We start from the raw sequence: 20,718 nt of genomic DNA, 5'->3' as shown, positions 1-20,718 counted from the left end.
TCTTCTGTCTACCCAGAAGTCAATTCTAGGAAGTATGTTTGGTTGTTTGTTTTATTTTGTGTTTTCCCTTACATTATATTTTTCCCTCTTGGACAGCCTTTTTCAGCATTCTTTGAATGGAATGAAGAACTGCAACAACCACATTTGACTAACAGAAAGTTTAGATCATCTCACCTGGAAGATTCTGAAGATTTTGAAGATAGTTCCCAACTATCAGAAAAACCTTTAACACTCAGCTTTGAATGTGGAGATGGGGAAACGCCATTGGGTTTAAGTCAGATGGATTCATTTAAACGACCACTATGTAGAGATGCCCCTTTCCCAAAACTGGTTGGTTGTTGCAGCATTTCTGCTGCTCGTGGTTCAGCCAGTTTGGAAGATGAGCCCTTTGATGGTTCTGGTTTCCTCCATCCTCCCCGCTCATGTTCTAAGAAGGTTGCTAGGAGTCTCAAACAGTTTGGTCCATCTAAGAATGACCAAGACCTTCAAGCTGACTATTTGGGTGACATTACCCCTGTGTCCTGTACCCCTTTCAGACTGCCTCCCCCATGTCTTGGTTCCTTTGCTTTTTCTGCTCTTACAAGTACCTCATTTAACTCCAGAGAGGTTAATCTACCTGAAACTTATCAAGACCATAAGACTGACAATTCTGCTAGCATTTTCCCTAAATTGGACTCTCCCATGCAGCCAAATATTCTTCTGCCTCCTCATAGAGTTAGTTCTGCTGGTCCATCCAGAGGGTTTGACGTTCATTCCCTTTCTTGTTCTCCTCTTTATTTTCAAAATTCGCCAGTTCATTTCAGAGCCAGTTACAAGCCACCAATAGATCTGTTTGCTAACACTGAATTGGAGGGTTCTTTCCGTACAGATCTCTCTGCCGAAATTTCATTATCTGCTTCAAGTAACGGAAGATTTTCTGAAACAGAAAATAATGAAACACCAAAATTTCTGGGAAGTCGTTTTTTTAAAAGAAAAAAAGTGGCAAAATCTGATATAACAGGAAGTGACTTTACTGAAAGCTTTCAGGCACAAAAAGATGAACAGAGCTGGATGAATTTTGTGCCTTGGACTGAACTCTTCAGGCTACAAACTGAGGTATTAGTCTTATTTATCCTTAAGTCTATGGTTAATTAGCTTCAGAGTTCAGAACGGAGCTATTCAAAGTAGCTGGTCATTGAAATGTTTACCAGGGCACTACTGAGGTAAGTGACTGGTGGAAGAATGTAAATCAACACGCTGCTTCCTTCATTGAGAAAATCTTGCTTAAAAAAAGTCATTGAACAATACAGTGTGCTTGATGGCGGTATTTATCTATTTTTAATTGTTAGTCCAGAATATCATGCAAGTGAATGTTAATATTCCTCAGTTGAAAATTAGCATCCCTGAATGGGTTATGGGGTAACACCTTGATTTCCTAGCTTCTAGAACAGATAGATGAATTGCAATCATGTAAACTTCCCATTGTGAAATAAAGAACAAGTATAAGTATATTCTGATTGTTTTCACATATGGTCTTGGGAATATTACTCAACATGTAAGACTGTGTTAAAGATTATCATTCCATTTGTGTAGCTAATAAACATTCAATAAATATAATTCCTGCACTGGTACTAAGACCCAGTCTCACACGTGTAATTATGTGTTTTGATATAAAGTAGTTTAGTGAAGTGGAAAAGCAACTTGATTTAGTGTGAGACTAAATTTGAGGCTCAGTCCTACTTCTTTGTGATTTAAGACAAGTCAGATAACCTTTCTCAGTCTTAGTTTCTTCACCCATATACTGGGGATAATAATAGTGTCTGCCTCCTAGAGTGGTTTTGAGGTTTAAACGAGATAATAACAGCTGGCCAGCTTTTTTTTTTTTTTTAACCTGAAAGAATGTACATGAAAGCAGTGTTGGAAGCAGTATAGCAGATACTGCTATCTATGGGCCCTGGAGCCAGACTGTTGGGGCTTAAATTGTGCCTCCACTGCTTGTTAGCTGTGTGACTTTGAACAGGTTGCTTTAACTTCTCTGTGCCTCAGTATTCTCATCTGAAAAGTGGTTCTCATCTGCAAAAGGTATAGTAATGGCCTCTGCACAAGAAGTGGCTAAAAAGATTTTTTTTAAAAAACCAGGCACCCAGAACTAGTTCAACACTAGTTAGCATATATCACTGCTGTTATTTTTCAAATTATTGCCATAGAGTCTGTGTATCTGCCTATGACTTCACCCTCCTTTCTGCTTCCTGTATTATTTCCCCTGAGACCTGGAGTCGATCTACTTCAAGTTCAAGATCCCCATGGCTTGAGATCCCCATGAGGCTTACAACTCCTCATAATATGTAAAAAACATCAGCCTTAAAAGTTAGCTGAGGTGGGCAGGGGACAGTGAGAATAAATAAGGTAGTTTTAAAAAGCATATTTACCATAACAATTTTATATTTAGTAAAAAAATGTCATTTTCATATTTCACACATCATAAAGGCACATTTTTAATGTTGCTCAAAAGGAATCACGCTACTTAAAAGTTTGAGAAACATCAGTTCAAAGCATTACTAGAAGAAAAAAATGCATAACACCATTTTTAAAAATCCTTACACATGAGCCTCTTTCCATACTTTTTGTAAGTGCTACCTGATACATAACATCCATAGTATTTTTGAGATTCCCAAAAATATTGTCACTAGTATATGAAGAACTTCCATTTTAAGAATAAAAATAATAAAAATTTTTGATAATAAAATTTTTAGAAATGTCTTAAACTGAATTGAAATAATTGGAAACATTTATTAAGTTCTTATGTATGTGAATAAATTTCAATAATGTGGCTTAAATTTGTTTTATTTTATAGGATGGCTTCTGGAAACTTACGCCAGAACTGGGATTTATATTAAACCTTAATACAAATATTTTAAACAGCTTTCTTGAACAAAAAGGCATTCGATCTCTGGGTAAGTCACCATTTTTCTATTAATTAAATGGCATGCTCTTAATTGTAAATTTTGTTGTAAACTAGTGTACTAATATGATAATTATGTAAGTTACATATGAATGGAATTTTATTTGTTAACCATCAAGGAAACAGAGGACTAACTTATAGTCATATCTTTATCAATAATTAGGGTATTGCCTGTGCAAATTAATTAGCATAAGTAGCAGTAACTTCTATTTTAAAAATCCAACATTTCAGTAGCTTAACGTAAAGATTATTTTCTTGCCCATATCACAGTAAAATAGTGGTCAGCAGAAAATTCCACTCCAGGTTGTCATTTAGAGACCCAGGCTCCTTCCATATTGTGGCTCAACCATTATCAAAAGTCTCTTTGAAATTACTCTGGTAAAAAGAAAAGAAGAAAATTGCTCTGGCATCACCTACCTGGTAGATAGGAGGAGAAAAGAGAAAATGTGGCAGGATCTAGTAACAGAACTCCATCCAGACACAAGAAGGCTGGGAAATGTACTTTAACTTTGTGTTAAGGAAGAGAAAACAGCTTTTATGAGCATCTAGTCAGTCTTTACCGGAGCAAGTTCAACGTCTATGGACCTGTTTCTTGTCATGATAATGAAGGGGATGGATGAGCAAGTAGTTTAAAGGTGAAATGCTAGTCCTAGGTTAAGAGATTTTTTAAAAATTTTTTTGAGATTTTTTTTTTTAATAAAATAAACATTTTATTAAACAACTAGTCAGTATTCATTGAACAGCAATGTCTAACTACCCTGCCATCTCCTCAAAAAATGTCAGGGTTTTCATACTCCAGGCTTATCCGAGGGTTAGCAGATCTTTTTTTGACTTGCACTATACTAAAAAGAAATGATGAATATCTGCATGAGGATAATTGTAGTTCCTGGAATGATAAAAGAGATTGTATCAGACTAACTCTCCTACCAAAAACATTTCTTTACCCCAGACAAAATATTTTAAAACCACTCCTTTAAGACCTGTAATGCAATAAAAAAAACAAGCAGAAACCAAAGGGTACAAAATCCCCCCAAAAAAAGAAGAAAATGAGGTGAGCTCCACATTTATCCAGCTGTTCAAAGGTACTTCTCAGTTCATGAGGCACTTGAGAGGTTAGAACTGAAACAGAAAGTCTTAATGGGATATTGACAAAGGGGTCAGAGTTCAAGGCTGCCAGAGTAGCTGGAAATTAAGGGTGAAAAACCTAGAAAGGAGTGAGCCATGGAGCAGGGAGCTCTGAAATCTGCATACAAATTCCCTCAGATCATTGGTTCTCCCCTAACCCATATATACACAGGGTGTGACTTCAAGGAATCCAGAAAAAAGCAACAACTAGAAAGAAAGAGTAGAGCAGAGATTTCGGCTGCTGCCAAGTTTTGGGGAGACAGAATTTGGCATTTGAATTATAGCAAGTTAGAATTTATAAACATCTCAAGTTTTCCACTAAAACTCAAAAAGGGTCAAAAGAACCATAAATCATGATCAAAGACTACCACAGGATGAAGGGGAAATACGAAATAGGCCCACCCTAACAAAACCTAAAACAAAGCTTTCAAAGGATACACCAGAACAAAACTCAACACTCTTTAGAATAAGATAGCATAATCCAGAGTCTCCACAATTTTCACAGTACAATCTAGAATGAAAATTTAATAACATACAAAGAAGCAGGAAAATATGACTTATAATCTAGGGGAAAATGGACTACAGATGCTGACCTACAGATGCCCCTGATGTTGGAATTAGCAGACAAGGATTTAAACTGCTATTATAAATACAGTAAAGGATTTATCAGAAAAGAAGAACAGAATGGGTGAACAAATGCGAGGATCTCAGCAAATAGATGGAAACTATAAGAATCAAATGAAAATCCTAGAACTGGAAAATACGGTATCTTCAATGAAAGGGTCATTGGATGGGCTTAGTAGCAGAATGTACAAAACAAAACAAAAAAAGATCATGTAACTTAAATTACAATAATATAAAGTGGTAATAAAAATTACCCAAACTGAAGCATAGAAAAAAAATAGAATGAAAAAAGAAGAGAATCCAGGACATGTGGAATGATATCAAAAGGTTTTACATTTGTGTAATTGGGATCCCAAAAGGAAAGAGAGTAAATAGAAAAATGTTTGAATAAATAATAACTGAATTTTTTCTAAAATTGTTGAAAGACATCCAACTTAAAGATCTGAGAAATTCAACAGAACTTCAGGCAGGATAAATACAAATAGAACCACATTTAAGTAGACCAGAATCAAACTGCTGAAAACCACAGATAAATCTTTTTTATTTTATTTTATTTTATTTTATTATGTTAGTCACCAAACATCATTAGTTTTTTTGTTGTTTTTTTTAAGATTTTATTTATTTGACAGAGAGAGACAGAACACAAGCAGTGAGAGTGGGAGAGGGAGAAGCAGGCTTCTCGGTGAGCAGGGAGCCCGATGAGGGGCTTGATCCCAGGACCCTGGGATCATGACCTGAGCTGAAGGCAGATGCTTAATGACTGAGCCACCCAGGCGCCCCCATCATTAGCTTTTGATGTGGTGATCCACGATCCATTGTTTTTGTATAACACCCAGTGCTCCATGCAGTACATGCCCCCCTTAATACACATCACTGGGATAACCCATCCCTCTACCCCCGTCCCCTCTGAAACCCTGTTTGTTTCTCAGAGTCCATAGTCTCTCACGGTTCATCTCTCCCTCCGATTTCCCCAACCACAAATAAATCTTAAAGCAGACAGAAAACAAGGACACATTAGAGTCAGGAGAACATCTATAAGAATTTTTTTTTCTTTTTATTTGACAGAGAGAGACAGAGAGAGGGAACACAAGCAGGGGGAGTGGGAGAGGGAGAAGGAGGCCTCCCGTGGAGCTGGGAGCCCGATGTGGGGCTTGATCCCAGGACTCTGGGATCATGACCTGAGCCGAAGGCAGATGCTTAACAACTGAGCCACCCACATGCCACGAGACAGATTTTTTTTAATTTTTTTTATTTTTAATCTTTTTTTTAACGATTTTATTTATTTGACAGAGAGAGAGAGTACAAGCAGGTGGAATAGCAGGCAGAGGGAGAGGGAGAGGGAGAAGCAGGCTCCCTGCAGAGCAAGGAGCCGGATGCGGGACTCAATCCCAGGACCCTGGGATCATGACCTGAGCTGAAGGCAGTCGCTTAAGCAACTGAGCCACCCAGGCACCCCAGATTTTTTTTTAAAGTAGGCTCCACAGTGGAGCCCAACACAGGGCTTGAACTCATGACCCTGAGCTCAAGACTCAAGTCCAGAACAAGAGTTGGACACTCAACCAACTGAGCCACCCAGGCACCCCAACATCTATAAGAATTATTTCACATCAGAAATAATGGAAGCTAGGGGCACCCAGGTGGTTCAGTTGGTTAAGCGGCTGCCTTCAGCTTAGGTCATGATCTCAGGGTCCTGGGATCGAGGCCCATGTCCATCTCTCTGCTCAGTGAGAAGCCTGGTTCTCCCTCTCCCTCTGCCTGCTGCTCCAACTGCTTGTGCGCTCTCTCTCTCTCAAATAAATAAATAAAATCTTAAAAAAAAAAAGAATGGAAACTAAAAGGTAATCGAATAATATCTTTAAAGTGCTGAAAGAAAAAGCCCTATAAACTAAGAACTCTATATTCAGCAGAAAAGATCCTTTAAAAATAAAGGAGAGGGACACTTGGGTGGCTCAGTTAAGCATCTCCCTTCGGCTGGGATCGTGATCCTGGAGTCCTGGGATCAGTGGGGTTCCTTGCTCTGCAGGGAGCCTGCGTCTCCTTCTGCTTGCTTCTCCCTCTGCCTGCTGCTCCCCCTGCTTGTGCACTTGTGCTCTCTCTCTCTCTCTCTCTGGCAAATAAATAAAATCTTTAAGAAACATAAATAAAAAATAAAAATAAAGGAGGCTTTTTTCCATAATCATAAATACAGAGAACAAATTGGCAGTTGCCAGAGGGAACAGGGTTGGAAGGGACGGGCAAATAGGTGAAGAGTATTAAGAGGTACAAATTTCCAGTTATAAAGATATAATAATGGGGATGAAAAGTATAGCATAGGGAATATTAGTCATAATATTGTAATAACATTGTATGATGACAGGTGGTAATTACATCTATGATTGTGAGCGTAGTATAATGTATAGAATTATTAAATCACTATGTTGTGCACCTGTAACTAATATAACACTGTATGTCAAGTATACCTTAGTTTAAAAAAGAAAACACTAAAAACAAGTAACTAAAATGTATCTATCTATATATATATGTATGTATTCAGATTAACAAAAAACCTGAAAAAAAGAAGAAATGAAGGAAATTAACAAAAGTCAAACAAAAGCTGAGACAATGTCAAAGGACATAAGGTCAAAATACAAAAATCAATTTTAATTTCATGTACTAGCCACAAATACTTGGAAAATACAATTTTAAAATACCATTTATAATGGTATTAAAAACATCAAATGCTTAACAATAATTTTTTTAAAAGATATGCAAGATTTCTAAAATGAAAACTACAAAACATTATTGAATTTTTTTTTAAAGATTTTATTTATTTGAGAGAGAGTGAGAGAGCACAAAGCAGGGGGAGTGGCAGAGGGAGCGGCAGAGGAAGGGGCAGAGGGAGAAGGAAAAGCAGGCTCTCTGCTGAGCAAGGAGCGCAATGTGGGACTTGATCCCAGGACCCTGGGATCATGATCTGAGCTGAAGGCAGGCTTAACTGACTGAGCCACCCAGGTGCCCCAATTGAGAGAATTCTTAAAAGATTAAGATAAATGGAGAAAAATTTTAAGGTAATGGGATTAGAAAACTAAAAATGTAAAGATGTCAGTTCTCCCCAGTTGATCTATAGATTCAATGTTGTGAACAACCATGCCCACAAATTTGATAATCTAGATAAAATGGACTGATTCCTCGAAAGATAGTATCTGCCAAAACTCACACAAGAAGAAATGGAAAATATGAATAGACCTGTATCTACTAAAGAAATTGAATCAATAATTAATAACCTTCCAAAACATAAAGCACCAGTCCCAGATGAGTTCACTGGTGAATTCTACCAAACATTTAAAGAAGAAATTATACTGTCTCTATAATGTCTTTCAGAGTAGAGAAGCAGTGGGAATAATTCCTAACTCATTCTATAAGGGCAGCATTACCCTAATACTAAAACTAGACAAAGACATTACAAGAGAAGAAAACTACAAACCAGTATCTCTTAGTAACATAGATGCAAAAATTCTCAACAGAATATTAGGAAGTTGGATCCAAAAAAGTATAAAAAGAACATCATGACCAAGTGGGATTTATCACAGGTATACAAGTCTGGTTCAACATTAGGATATCAATTAATGTGATCCATTACATCAACAAACTAAAAATGAAAAATCACATGATCATATCAATAGATTCAGAAAAAGCATTTGAGAAGATCGAACACTCATTGATGCTAAAAACTCTCAGTAAACAATGAACAGAGAATCTCCACAGAGTAAAGACTGTAGAAAAAAAAAACTATAGCTAATATTATACTTAATGGTGAGAAACTAGAAGCTTTTCCATGAAGATCGGGTAGAAGGCAAAGATTGCCCCTCTCTTCACTCCTTTTTAATATTGTACTAAAAGTCCTTGCTAATGCAATAAGGCAAGAAAAGGAAGTAAAAGATATATAGACAAGGAAGGAAAAAATTAAAATTTTCTTTGTTTCGAGATAATATCATTGTCTATGTTGAAAATTCAAAAGAATCAACATAAAACCCTTGAAATGTAACTGAAATTAAAATGAAAACTTCAAAAAGGTTTTAATTAGATTTGCAAGTAACGTAAAAAAAATTATTGAAACTAGTGAATAATTATACCAAGCTTGCAGGATACAGGTTAATATACAAAAGCCAATTGCTTACCTATATTCCAACAAAGAAAAAATGGAATTTAAAATTAAAAACACAGTATCATTTATATTAGCACCCTCAAAAATGAAACACATAGATATAAATGTAATAAAATATGTATAAGAGCCATATGAAAAAAAATGACAAATCTGATCAAAGAAGAGCTAAATAAATGGATTGATTTTCCATGTTCATAGATAGGAAAACTCAGTATTGTCAAGATTGATCTACAGTTCGGGGCGCCTGGGTGGCTCAGTTGTTAAGTGTCTGCCTTTGGCTCAAGTCATGATCCCAGGGTCCTGGGATCAAGCCCTGCATCGGGCTCCCTGCTTGGCAGGAAGCCTGCTTCTCCCTCTCCCACTCCCCCTGCTTGTGTTTCCTCTCTCGCTGTGTCTCTCTCTGTCTCTGTCAAATAAATAAATAAAAATCTTAAAAAAAAAAAAAGATTGATCTACAGTTCAATGGAATACCAATCTAAATCCCAGGAAGTTATTTTCTGGATATGGACAAACAGATTCTAAAGTTTATATGGAGAGGCAAAAGACCTAGACTAGCCAAAACAATATTGAAGAAGAAAGTTGGAGGACTGATGCTATGCAACTTAAAGACTTACTATAAAGCTGTAGTAATCAAGACAGTGTGGTATTGATGACAGTATAGACAATTAGATCAATGGAACAGAAGAAAGAGCCCAGAAAAAGATTCACTGCAATCCCAGGGTACAATTTTATACAAACTGACAAGCTGATTTTAAAATTTATATGAAAATGCAAAAAACCTTAAAATAATCAAGATAATCTTGTGGTAGAAGAAGACAGTAGGAGTGCACAAATTTAAGACTATAAGCCAGTATGGTATTGACATAAAAATAGATAAGTAGACTAATGGAACACAATAGAAAGTCCAGATAGAGACCTGCATATTTAGTCCACTGATTTTCTTCAAAGACACCAGTGAAATTAATGGGAAAGGAAAGACTTTTCAAAACTGATATTAGAAAAATTGGATTTTCAAGTGGAAAAAGAACCTCAACCCTTACTTCATGCCATACTCAAAAATTAATTTGAGGGGCACCTGGGTGGCTCAGTCAGTTAAGCATCTGCCTTCAGCTCAGGTCATGATCCCAGGGTCCTGGGATTAAGCCCCTCATTGGGCTCCCTGCTCAGCGAGGAGCCTGCTTCTCCTTCTCCTTCTGCCTGCTGCTCCCCCTACTTGTTCTCTCTCTCTCTGTCTATCTAATTAATAAATAAAATCTTTAGGGGCTCCTGGGTGGCTCAGTAATTAAGCATCTGCCTTCAGGGCTCAGGTCATGATCCCAGGGTCCTGGGATCGAACCCCACATCAGGCTCCCTGCTCCGTGGGAACCCTGCTTCTCCCTCTCCCACTCCCCCTGCTTGTGTTCCCTCTCTATCTCTGTGTCTCTCTCTGTCAAATAAATAAAATCTTTAAAAAAATAAAATCTTTAAAAAAAATTACTTTGAGATAGAACATAGACCTAAATGTAGAACTATAATACTTCTAGAGGATACAAGAAAAGTGGAAAATTTACAAATATGTGGAGGTTAAACAACATGTTACTGAATAACCCATGGGTAAAAGCAGAAATCAAAAGAGAAATTAAAAAATACTTGAGCTAAATGAAAATGGAAATACAATATACCAAAACATGGGATGTGGCAGAAGCAACTCTAAGAGGGAAGTTTATAGCTATAAACAAAAGATCTCAAATAAACAACCTAACTTTACACTGCAAGGAACTAGGAAAAGAAAAACTAAACCCAAGGTTAGTAGAAGGAAGAAAATAACAAATTTCAGAGTGGAAAAAAATGAAATAGAGACTAAAAAGATAATCGAAATGATCAATGAGGGGCACCTGGGTGGCTCAGTCATTAAGTGTCTGCCTTTGGCTCAGGTCATGATCCCAGGGTCCTGGGATCAAGCCCCGCATCGGGCTCCCTGCTCCACGGGAAGCCTGCTTCTCCCTCTCACACTCCCCCTGTTTGTGTTCCCTCTCTCGCTGTCTCTCTGTGTCAAATAAATAAATACAATCTTTAAAAAAAAAGATCAATGAAACAAGAGCTATTTTTTAAAAGATAAACAAAATAGACAAACCTTTAGCTAGATTCACCAAGATAAAATAGACTCAAATAAAATCAGACATGAAAGAGACATTGCTGTTGATAGCATAGAAATCTAAAGGGTCATAAGAGACTACTATGAAGAATTATATGCAAACATATTAGACAAGCTAGAAGAAATGGATAGATTCCTAGAAACATGCAACCCACCAAGACTGAGTCATGAAGAAATATAAAATTTGAACAGACTCATTAACAGTAAGGAGATTGAATCAGGAACCAAAAACCTCCCAACAAACAAAAGTTCAGGACCAGATGGCTTCACCGTGAATTTTACCAAACATTTAAAGAATTAGTACCAATCCTTCAAATTCTTCCAAAATGTACAAGAGGAAGGAACACTTCGAAACTCATTTTATGAGGCCACCATTCATCTGATACCAAAACCAGACAAAGACACTACAAGAAAAGAAAATTACAGGCCAATATCCTGATGATTAAAGATGCAAAAAATCTTCAACAAAATATTAGAAACTCAAATTCAACAATACATTAAAAGTTTCATGATCAAGTGGGATTTATTCCAGGGATGCAAGAATGGTTCAACATCTGCAAATTAATTAATATATCACATTAACAAAATGAAGGCTAAAAAAATCACATGATCATTTCAGTAGATGCAGAAAAAACATTTGGCAATTTATTTTCATCATTTATATTAAAAATAAAAAACCTCTCAACAAAGTGGGTATAGAGGAAATGTACCTCAGCATAATAAAGGCCATACCTGACAAGCCCACAGCTAACATAATATTCAATAGTGAAAAACAGAAAGCTTTTCCTCTAAGAGCAGAAACAAGACAAGGATGCCCACTATCCCCATTTTTATTCAACATAGTATTGGAGGTCCTAGTCAGAAAGGGGTCCTAGGCAAGAAAAAGAAATAAAAGGCATCAAATCAGAAAGGAAGAAGTGCAACTGTTGCTATTTGCAAATGACATGGTAATACATATAGAAAACCCTAAAGACTCTATCAAAAAACTGTTAGAATTAATAAACAAATTCAGGAAAATTGCAGGATACAAATAGTGAGCTGATAGTGAGCTATCAGAAAAAGATTTTAAGAAAATAATCCCATTTACAATTGTATCAGAAAGAATAAAATACCTAGGAATAAATATAACCAAGGAGGTGAAAGACCTATACGTAAAAACTATAAGATATTGATGGAAAAAAATGACACAAATAAATAGAAAGATATTCCATGCTCTTGGATTGGAATATTGCTTAAATGTTCATACTACCCAAAGCAACCTACAGATTCAGTGCAATCCTTATCAAAATTCCAATGGCATTCTTCACAGAAATAGAACAAACAATCCTAAAATTTGTACGGAACCTCACACACACACACGCACACAAGAAAAGCAAAAAAAAAAAAAAAAAAAAAAAAAATCCTAAAGAAGCTGGGTTTTTTAAAAGATTAATAAAAATCATAAAGTTCTTGCATGAGTGAACAAGAAAAGAGAGATAGAAAGAAGGCATTATAAACAATACTCAGAATAAAAGGGAGGACTTAACAAAAGGTGGTAAAGAGATTTAAAACATAACAAGAAGAACTGATGAACAGCCTTATGCCAGTAAGTCTTAAAACTTAGATGAATTTTTAGAAAAAAATAAATTTGCCACACCCAACTAAAGAAAAAATAGAAAGCCTGAATCATTCTGTAGTGATTAAAGAAATTAGTTTAAAACCTCCTGACAAAGAAAACAACACTAGGTTGAGATGGTTTTACCCCCATCTTCTACCAAATATTCAAAGAACAGATAATTCCAACCTATACAAAATATTGCAGAGCTTAGGAAAAATGAGAATACCTTTCAGCTTATTTTATTAGCATAATTTAATAACAGATATGACAAGGTTTACAGTAACATCAAAAAGAATAAAATACTTAGGAATAAATTGAGCAAAAGATATGCAAGCCTTATACACTGAAAACAATAAGACATTAATAAAAAAAGTTTTAAAAGATCTAAATAAATGGAAAAACATCACATGTTCATGGATTGGAAACCTTGATATTGTTAAGATGACAGTACTCCCCCAAATGATCTACAGATTCAGTCCACTCCCTATCAAAATCTCAGATTACTTTCTTGCATAAATTGACAAGCTGATCCTAAAATTCATATGAAAAAGTAAAGACCTGGAATGACCAAAACAATCTTGAAAAAAAATAGGAGTATTAACACTTCTTGATTTCAAAACTTACGAAAAGCTTCAGTAATCAAGACAATGTGGTAATGGCATAAAGATAGATGGAATAGAATCAATGGAATAGAACTGATAGTCCAAAAATAAGCCTCTACATTTATGGTCAGTTGTTGACAAGGATGTCAAGACAAATGCCATGGGGAAAGAACTGTCTTTTCAACAAACAACTGGTGCTGGGACAACTGGATATCTATATGCAAAAGTGTGAAATTAGATCTCTTCCTTACAAATATAAGAGTTAAAATTATGCAGCTCTTACCCTACAACCCAGCAATTGCACTACGGGGTATTTACCCCAAAGATACAAAGGTAGTGATCTGAAGGGGCACCTGCACCTCAGTGTTTATAGCAGCAATGTCCACAATAGCCAAACTATGGAAAGAGCCTAGATGTCCATCAACAGATGAATGGATAAAGAAGATGTGGTAGAAACACACACACACACACACACACACACACACACACACACACACACACACACTGGAATATTATACAGCCATCAAAAAATGAACTCTTGCCATTTGCAATGACATGGATGGAACTAGAGGGTATTATGCTAAGCGAAATAAGTCAATCAGAGAAAGAGAAGTATCATATGAACTCACTGATATGAGGAATTTGAGAAACAAGACAGAGGATTATAGGGGAAGGGAGGGGAAAATGAAACAAGACAAAACTGGAGAGGGAGACAAACCATGAGACTCTTAATCTCAGGAAACAAACTGAGGGTTGCTGGAGTGGAGGGGGGTGGGAGGGACGCGGTGGCTGGGTGATGGACATTGGGGAGGGTATGTGCTCTGGTGAGCGCTGTGAATTGTGTAAGACTGATGAATCACAGACCTGTACCCCTGAAACAAATAATACATTATATGTTAATAAAAAAAAGTTAAAAAAAAAATCATTAACCTTAGATAAATTCTTATATAGAAGAAGAAACTTGCCAGGAAAAAATGGCAGGGACCTTCCAAACCATGTATTTTAGTCATTCCTGGGGGAATCAGTGTCCACCACAGTTTCATTTACAAAGGATGGCACAGGCCAGATCTGACTCTTGTGTGGTTTAAATAAATAAGACCCATGGGTGCCTGAGTGGCTCAAAAAACAACAACAACAAATAAAACAAAAAACAAAAACAAAACAAAACTATGCAGCTCTTAGAAGAAAACAGAAGTAAATCTTCATGACCTTTCATTAGGTAATGGTCTCTTGACACCAAAAGCACAAAAGGAAAATAGAGAAACTAAACTTGATCAAATTTAAAATTGTATGTTATTTGTCAATTATGCCTCAGTACAAAATTTTTTAAATTTTGTGTGCAATTGAAAAATGAAAAGACAACACAAAGAGTGGGAGAAAATATTTGCAAATCATATATCTGATAAGGGACTGGTATCCAGAATATATAAAGAACCCTTAAAATTCAGTAATAAAAAGACAAATAAAATTAAAAAATAGTCAAAGGATTTGAATAACTATTTCTCTGAAGAAGATATACAAATGGCTAATATGGACATGAAAAGATGCTCAGGCTCATTAGTCATCAGGGAAATGAAAATAAAAACCATAGTTATGTACTACTTTGTACCCAGTAGAGTGGTTATAATTTAAAAAAAAATGGTGAAAAGATGGACTTTTCAATCAGTGGTGATGGGACAACCAGACAGTAAGGCAAAAAGTACAGTTTGACTCTACCTCATACCATACTCAAAAGCTCCAAATAGATTGAAGACTTAAGTATGAAAGACAAACAATAAAACTTTTGGAAGAAAATACTGGAAAAAATATTCATGATTTTAGGATAGGAAAGGCTTTTTTTTTTAAATTTATTTTGAAATAATTTTAACCTTGCAGAAAAGTTGCAAATATGGTACAAAGAATTCTCATATACCCTTCATCTAAATTCCCCACATGTTAACATTTTGAAGTATTTGATTTGTCATTCAGAGAGGAATTTCCCAATGCAAAAAGGCACAAGTCATAAAGGAAAAGATTAACACATCAGCAATGCCTCTTTATTAAAAATAAATAAAATATAAAATGTGAAAAAGACATACTACAAACTAGGATAAAGACACATATAAACAATATATAGGGGTGCCTGGGTGGCTCAGTCATTAGGTGTCTGCCTTTAGGGCTCAGGTCATGATCCCAGGGTCCTGGGATGGAGCCCTGCATTGGGCTCCCTGCTCAGTGGGAAGCCTGCTTCTCCCTCTCCCACTCCCCCTGCTTGTATTCCTTCTCTTGCTGTCTCTCTCTCTGTCAAAAAATAAAATCTTAAAAAAAAAAAAAACAATAATAAACAAGGTACAAACCTTGTGGTAGAACTGAGTGATAAACACAAACATCAGCATGGTGGTAGTTTCTAAAAGGGAGCAAAAGAGAATACAATTGGGACACAGCTCACAGACACTTTCAAGGTAATGATTATATTCTGTTCTTTAAAATGGGTAGTTGGATACCACCTCACACCCATTAGGATGACACCTCTTAAAAAAAACAACAGAAAATAACAAGTATTGGTGAGAATGTGGAGAAAACAGAACCCTGTTCACTGTTGGTGGCAATGTAAAATGGTAGCTGCTATGGAAAACAATAGAGTGGTTCATGAAAAAATTAAAAATAGAATTACCATATGACTCAGCAATTCCATGTGAAGTGGTTTCGAATACATGACTTGCATTTAAGAAAATTAAAATGGGTTGTTAATTTCTGGCTCAGTATATATAAACATTCATTTTCAATTTTGGTATTTTATAATATAGTAAAATACCTTGGTTTAGGTGTATAACACTGGTTACCTATAGGTACTATTAAAGTAATAAGAGGACAATTTAGTTGATCTAAAAAAAATGTTTATTTTACACTTCCTGAAGCTGGCAATCTCCACCCTCAAGAGTCCAGAACACTGCAAAGGGGACAGGGCTGTAAGCTCTTATATAAAGAGGCAAGCAGGAAACCAGGAAGAAGTACTTAGTTTATGCTGATTGGTTGGGGTTGCATATCTGACGGTATTTAGAAAGATCAAGGAACAGGGAAGTGAGTATAGCGCCCAAAGTTGGCTTGGTGTTGGGGGATTGGCCGACTGGATATATCGTGTTTCTGATCAAGTGGAGTGTTTATAGGGACATAAAAAGTTATCTAGGTTTTAGTTTGCTGATATGGCACCCTGGGCAGTAGCAGCTCTATCTTGGGCCTAGAAATTTACTTCAATGATACAAATCACTAGAAACAATTTGCTACGTTGACCTACCCAGCTGTATCAATTGTTTATCTGTTGTATATTTAGGTTTACTCCTCTAAGCTATTTGTAGCAGGAGCCTAGAAACTGAATTTCTTCACCAACTTCATGCATCTCTGTTTATTAAAGATGGCAGAGGAGTGAAGCTATGGTTGTAATTGTTTCCTAACAACCATCAGGGTCCTATGGCACATGTTCCATTCGTCCTTTTTTATTTAAATAACAGGCTAGTTAAGGATCTTGAAGAGAATTATAGAGTTTTATGATCTGCTAATATATTATGGCTTAATAGTATTGTAATTCTTTACTAGAACTTTTATAAATGGGCACAGTTTGAAATGCAGAGTTTCCAACAGATATAAAAGAGTTTTCCACTTTTAGGTAAAAAAGGAAGAGAGCGTCTCCTGGACCTGATCGCCACATTTCTGGTGCTACAGTTTCTTCGCACCAAGTTGGAACAAAAGGGAATAGTCTTCAGATCACTGATGAAATTGGATGATGCTTCCATTTCCAGGTGGTTTTAATTATAGTATTAAGCAACTGGCTTATATTTCTGACCATTTCTTAACTAAATTTTGCAAGAAGCTACATGGAATTGTAAGAACAAAGAGAATATCTTGCCTGCACTCTTCTGTCATAGGCAGGCAGACGCAATATTTTGCCTCTTGGTTTCCATGAAAAACCAGGGCTCAGAATGTTTTAAGTGTAGCTTACACTGGAACTCAGATCTGTGGCTCCAGATTTAGTATTCTTTTCAGTATGGCCTATTGATTCTGTGTGCTTTTGGAAAATCCACAATATGACTGTTGGGACCAGGCCTGTTCCCAATAAATTGCAGGGCCTGGGGCGCCTGGGTGGCTCAGTTGGTTAAGCGACTGCCTTCGGCTCAGGTCATGATCCTGGAGTCCCGGGATCGAGTCCCACATCTGGCTTCCTGCTCAGCAGGGAGTCTGCTTCTCCCTCTGACCCTCTTCCCTCTCGTGCTTTCTATCTCTCATTCTCTCTCTCTCTCAAATAAATAAATAAAATCTTTAAAAAAATAAAAAATAAAAAATAAATTGCAGGGCCTGGCACAAGAATATAGATGGAAACCCATATACTGTATGTCTAAGTATTTAAAAGTTATAAATCAGGAGCGCCTGGGTGGCTCATTCTGCCTTTGGCTCAGGTCATGATCCCAGAGTCCTGGGATCGAGCCCCGCATCGGGCTCCCTGCTCTGCGGGAAGCCTGCTTCTCCCTTTCCCACTCCCCCTGCTTGTGTTCCCTCTCTCGCTGTGTCTCTCTCTGTCAAATAAATAAATAAAATCTTTAAATAAATAAATGTTATAAATCAAACTAACACACTGTTAAATAAAACACATTTTAAAGTCCTGCCTTGACAAATACAAATTCTTGAAGACCGAGTTCAAATTTAGAATTCTGTGACAACTTGAAGTTTGATGCCATAATATGACAATGTAGAGAGAGCCTGTTCTGGGGCCCTGGCTCCTAGTCCTTGGGCTGACCTCTGGCACCACAAGAGGCCTTGAGGCACATGTGACTACCCTCCTTACTTACAAAACTCCATCCAGGGGCGCCTGTGTGGCTCAGATGGTTAAGTGTCTGCCTTTGGCTCAGGTCGTGATCCCAGGGTCCTGGGATCGAGCCCTGCGTCCGGCTCCCTGCTCAATGGGGAGCCTGCTTCTACCTCTGCCTCTGCCTCTCTCTCTCTCTCACTGACTCTCATGAATAAATAAATAAAAAACATTAAAAAAAAAAAAGAAAACATTAAAAAAAAAAAACTCCATCCATACCCCATGCAAATGGTCATCCCTTATGTGTGTGCATATACACACAATATACATATATATACATACACATACATACCTATATAATTTGCTTGTGATTTTTTTAAAAAGGCAAGATTAGTGGGAAAACTAGCAAAACTAATAAAATATTATCTGTAGGGGGAGGAAGAGGAGACAAGGTTAGAAGCTAGGTTTCTCCTAATATACTTTGTTTTACATTTTTGACTTTGAAACTAGGTAAATATTTTGCATAATAAAGACCAGATACCAGAGAGAAGAGATTGAATGTGTTAAATTATACCATGGACTGCCATCAGCAATGTCTGGAATGTGAGGAAATAAATGGCAAAAGGAAAAAGAGGGGAGGGGTAGAAGCTATAAATTAAAGGACACATGGCCCAAAGGCAATGTTAGGCCTACTTTGGATCCTGATTTGAACAAAACGCATTTTATTAAAGAGACAGAGAGATTGAAAATTAAGCAGGGGGAATGGGAGAGGGAGAAGCAGGCTACCCGCAGAGCTCGATCCCAGGACCCTGGGATCATGACCTGATTTAAACATTACCTGGATATTTTGTGATATTAAAGAATTATTTATAGCTATTTTAATGTCATGTTTAAGAAAAAGTTCTTGTCCCTTAGAGATACATATTTACAGATGAAATTAAAATAAATAAGCAGACCTATTTTTACCCTCTCACAAAGACTGATTAAATTCTCAATTCCCAACAGCATCAAACACAAAATAGGTACTCAGAAAATAACAAATTGAGCATTTTACCATACTTAATTTATACTTCCATTTTTAAGAAAAGCAGCACCTTCTCATGGTGAGAAAGATGGAAATTTATTAAGTGACTATCAAGAAAAATACTTCAAAGAGCTAGTAGAAGCACTGACAAGTTAATATTTGATTTAATAGGCATAACCAAAGAGGCACTTCTTCTATTTAAATCTTTTTCAACTGAGACAGAGGGAAGAGAGGCTTAGGAGAAAAGTTGACCAGAGCAAAGCTATTTTGATTTTTAGGCTGATCCTTAACCTAAAAGTCAACAGGTAACAAGCTACAACTCATGGAAGACCACAAGACCCCACGCCCTCCAGCAATAAAAGTCATAAAGACTGGACATTCCTAAAATTGCTCCTGTGGGTAATTCTACAACTCTAAGACAATGGTAAAACTAACTGCCCAATGTAAATGTTAAACCCAAAGTTAAAGAGTAAGCCCCTCCTTATATGGTTAGCTAAAAAAAAAAAAAAAACAACAACAACTTATAAAACCCTTTGTTAGAGGCAAGGGTTGGGGGCATTGGTCCTCTTCCTCCCCTGGGAAGAGAGGCCACTACTTTATCTATGAAGTAGCTCCTGTCTTACTTGTATACTTATTAAGTCTTTGTCCCTTTCTCTACATGGCTTGCTCTTAAATTCTTTCTCTCAAAGAGCCAAGAACCCTCTTGGCAAGGGGCATAAGGCCTTCCCTCTTGACCTGTCTGGCATCACAACTATGATAGCCATTAGAACAAGTATTAATAACTTTGAACCTACTCTTGAATTGCAGTATCACAAAGTATTATACCAAGATTTTAAAAAATAATGAAGTATGGGCGCCTAGGTGGCTCAGATGGTTGAGCGTCTGCCTTCGGCTCAGGTCATGATCCCAGGGTCCTGGGATCGGGTCCCGCATAGGGCTCCCTGCTCCTTGGGAGCCTGCTTCTCCCTCTGCCTCTCTCTCTGTCTGTCTGTCTCTCATGAATAAATAAATCAAATCTTTAAAAAAAAAAAATAAAAAAATAAAAATAATAAAAATAATAAAAAATAATGAAGTATAAAAAAAAATAATGAAGTATATTCCATCACATTGCTCTTATTATATGACGGTTATTGTGAGAGCAAAAAGATTTGTTGGCACTTTAATAAGTAAAACTTTTAAGTAATTTTTATTTCCTGTTTATTGCATATTTAATTTATAACTTCTGCTTCATGATGCACATAACATTAATACAGTAGCACATTGTATGGAGGTATATGAACAAAACCTTCATGCTAGTGGGATGGTCAGTCAAAATTTAGAGGTCAGCTGAAGGAAAACCAGTGGAATTAGTGAAAGTATTTAAAATTAGTTTTGTTGCTTTCCATAGTTCATAACTATAAGTAGACTAATGATTACTGGGAAACAGGTCTTTTTTTTTTTTAAGATTTTATTTATTTATTTGTCAGAGACCCAGCGAGAGAGGGAATGCAAGCAGGGGGGAGTGGGAGAGGGAGAAACAGGCTTCCCGTGGAGCAGGGAGCCCGATACAGGGCTCGATCCCAGGACCCTGGGATCATGACCTGAGCCGAAGGCAGACGCTTAATGACTGAGCCACCCAGGCGCCCCGGAAAACAGGTCTTTTAATCACTTTGGACGTGCTCCCCATTTAGTATGTTTGTGTCATCATGATAATCATCTGACATTTATTGATTGCCTACTCTGTGCCAGGGACTGTGAAGCCTGTGAAATC

At 36.8% G+C, this 20,718-nt stretch overlaps 1 protein-coding gene and 1 long non-coding RNA gene across 8 annotated transcripts in view; one reads left to right on the top strand and one right to left on the bottom strand.

Moving 5' to 3' along the window:
• PARP4 (poly(ADP-ribose) polymerase family member 4) overlaps nt 1–20,718 on the top strand; it is a 116,587-nt gene that overhangs the window by 90,717 nt on the left and 5,152 nt on the right. For all 7 annotated transcript variants that reach the window (XM_027588852.2, XM_027588856.2, XM_027588855.2 and 4 more), the window contains 3 exons: nt 97–1,095; nt 2,834–2,933; nt 16,811–16,943. In XM_027588852.2, coding sequence (XP_027444653.1) covers nt 97–1,095; nt 2,834–2,933; nt 16,811–16,943 — 1,232 coding nt within the window. The remainder of the gene's footprint in view (nt 1–96; nt 1,096–2,833; nt 2,934–16,810; nt 16,944–20,718) is intronic.
• Nucleotides 1–20,718, bottom strand: part of LOC113919513 — a 41,977-nt gene that overhangs the window by 16,463 nt on the left and 4,796 nt on the right. Inside the window, exon 2 of the long non-coding RNA XR_003519042.1 lies at nt 15,504–15,553. This is a non-coding gene — a long non-coding RNA (uncharacterized LOC113919513). The remainder of the gene's footprint in view (nt 1–15,503; nt 15,554–20,718) is intronic.

Source organism: Zalophus californianus, chromosome 3, assembly GCF_009762305.2.
Source record: "Zalophus californianus isolate mZalCal1 chromosome 3, mZalCal1.pri.v2, whole genome shotgun sequence".
Lineage (NCBI taxonomy): Eukaryota > Metazoa > Chordata > Mammalia > Carnivora > Otariidae > Zalophus > Zalophus californianus.
The sequence above is the reverse complement of the archived record's forward strand: the minus strand, read 5'-3'. Positions and strand labels throughout refer to the sequence as shown.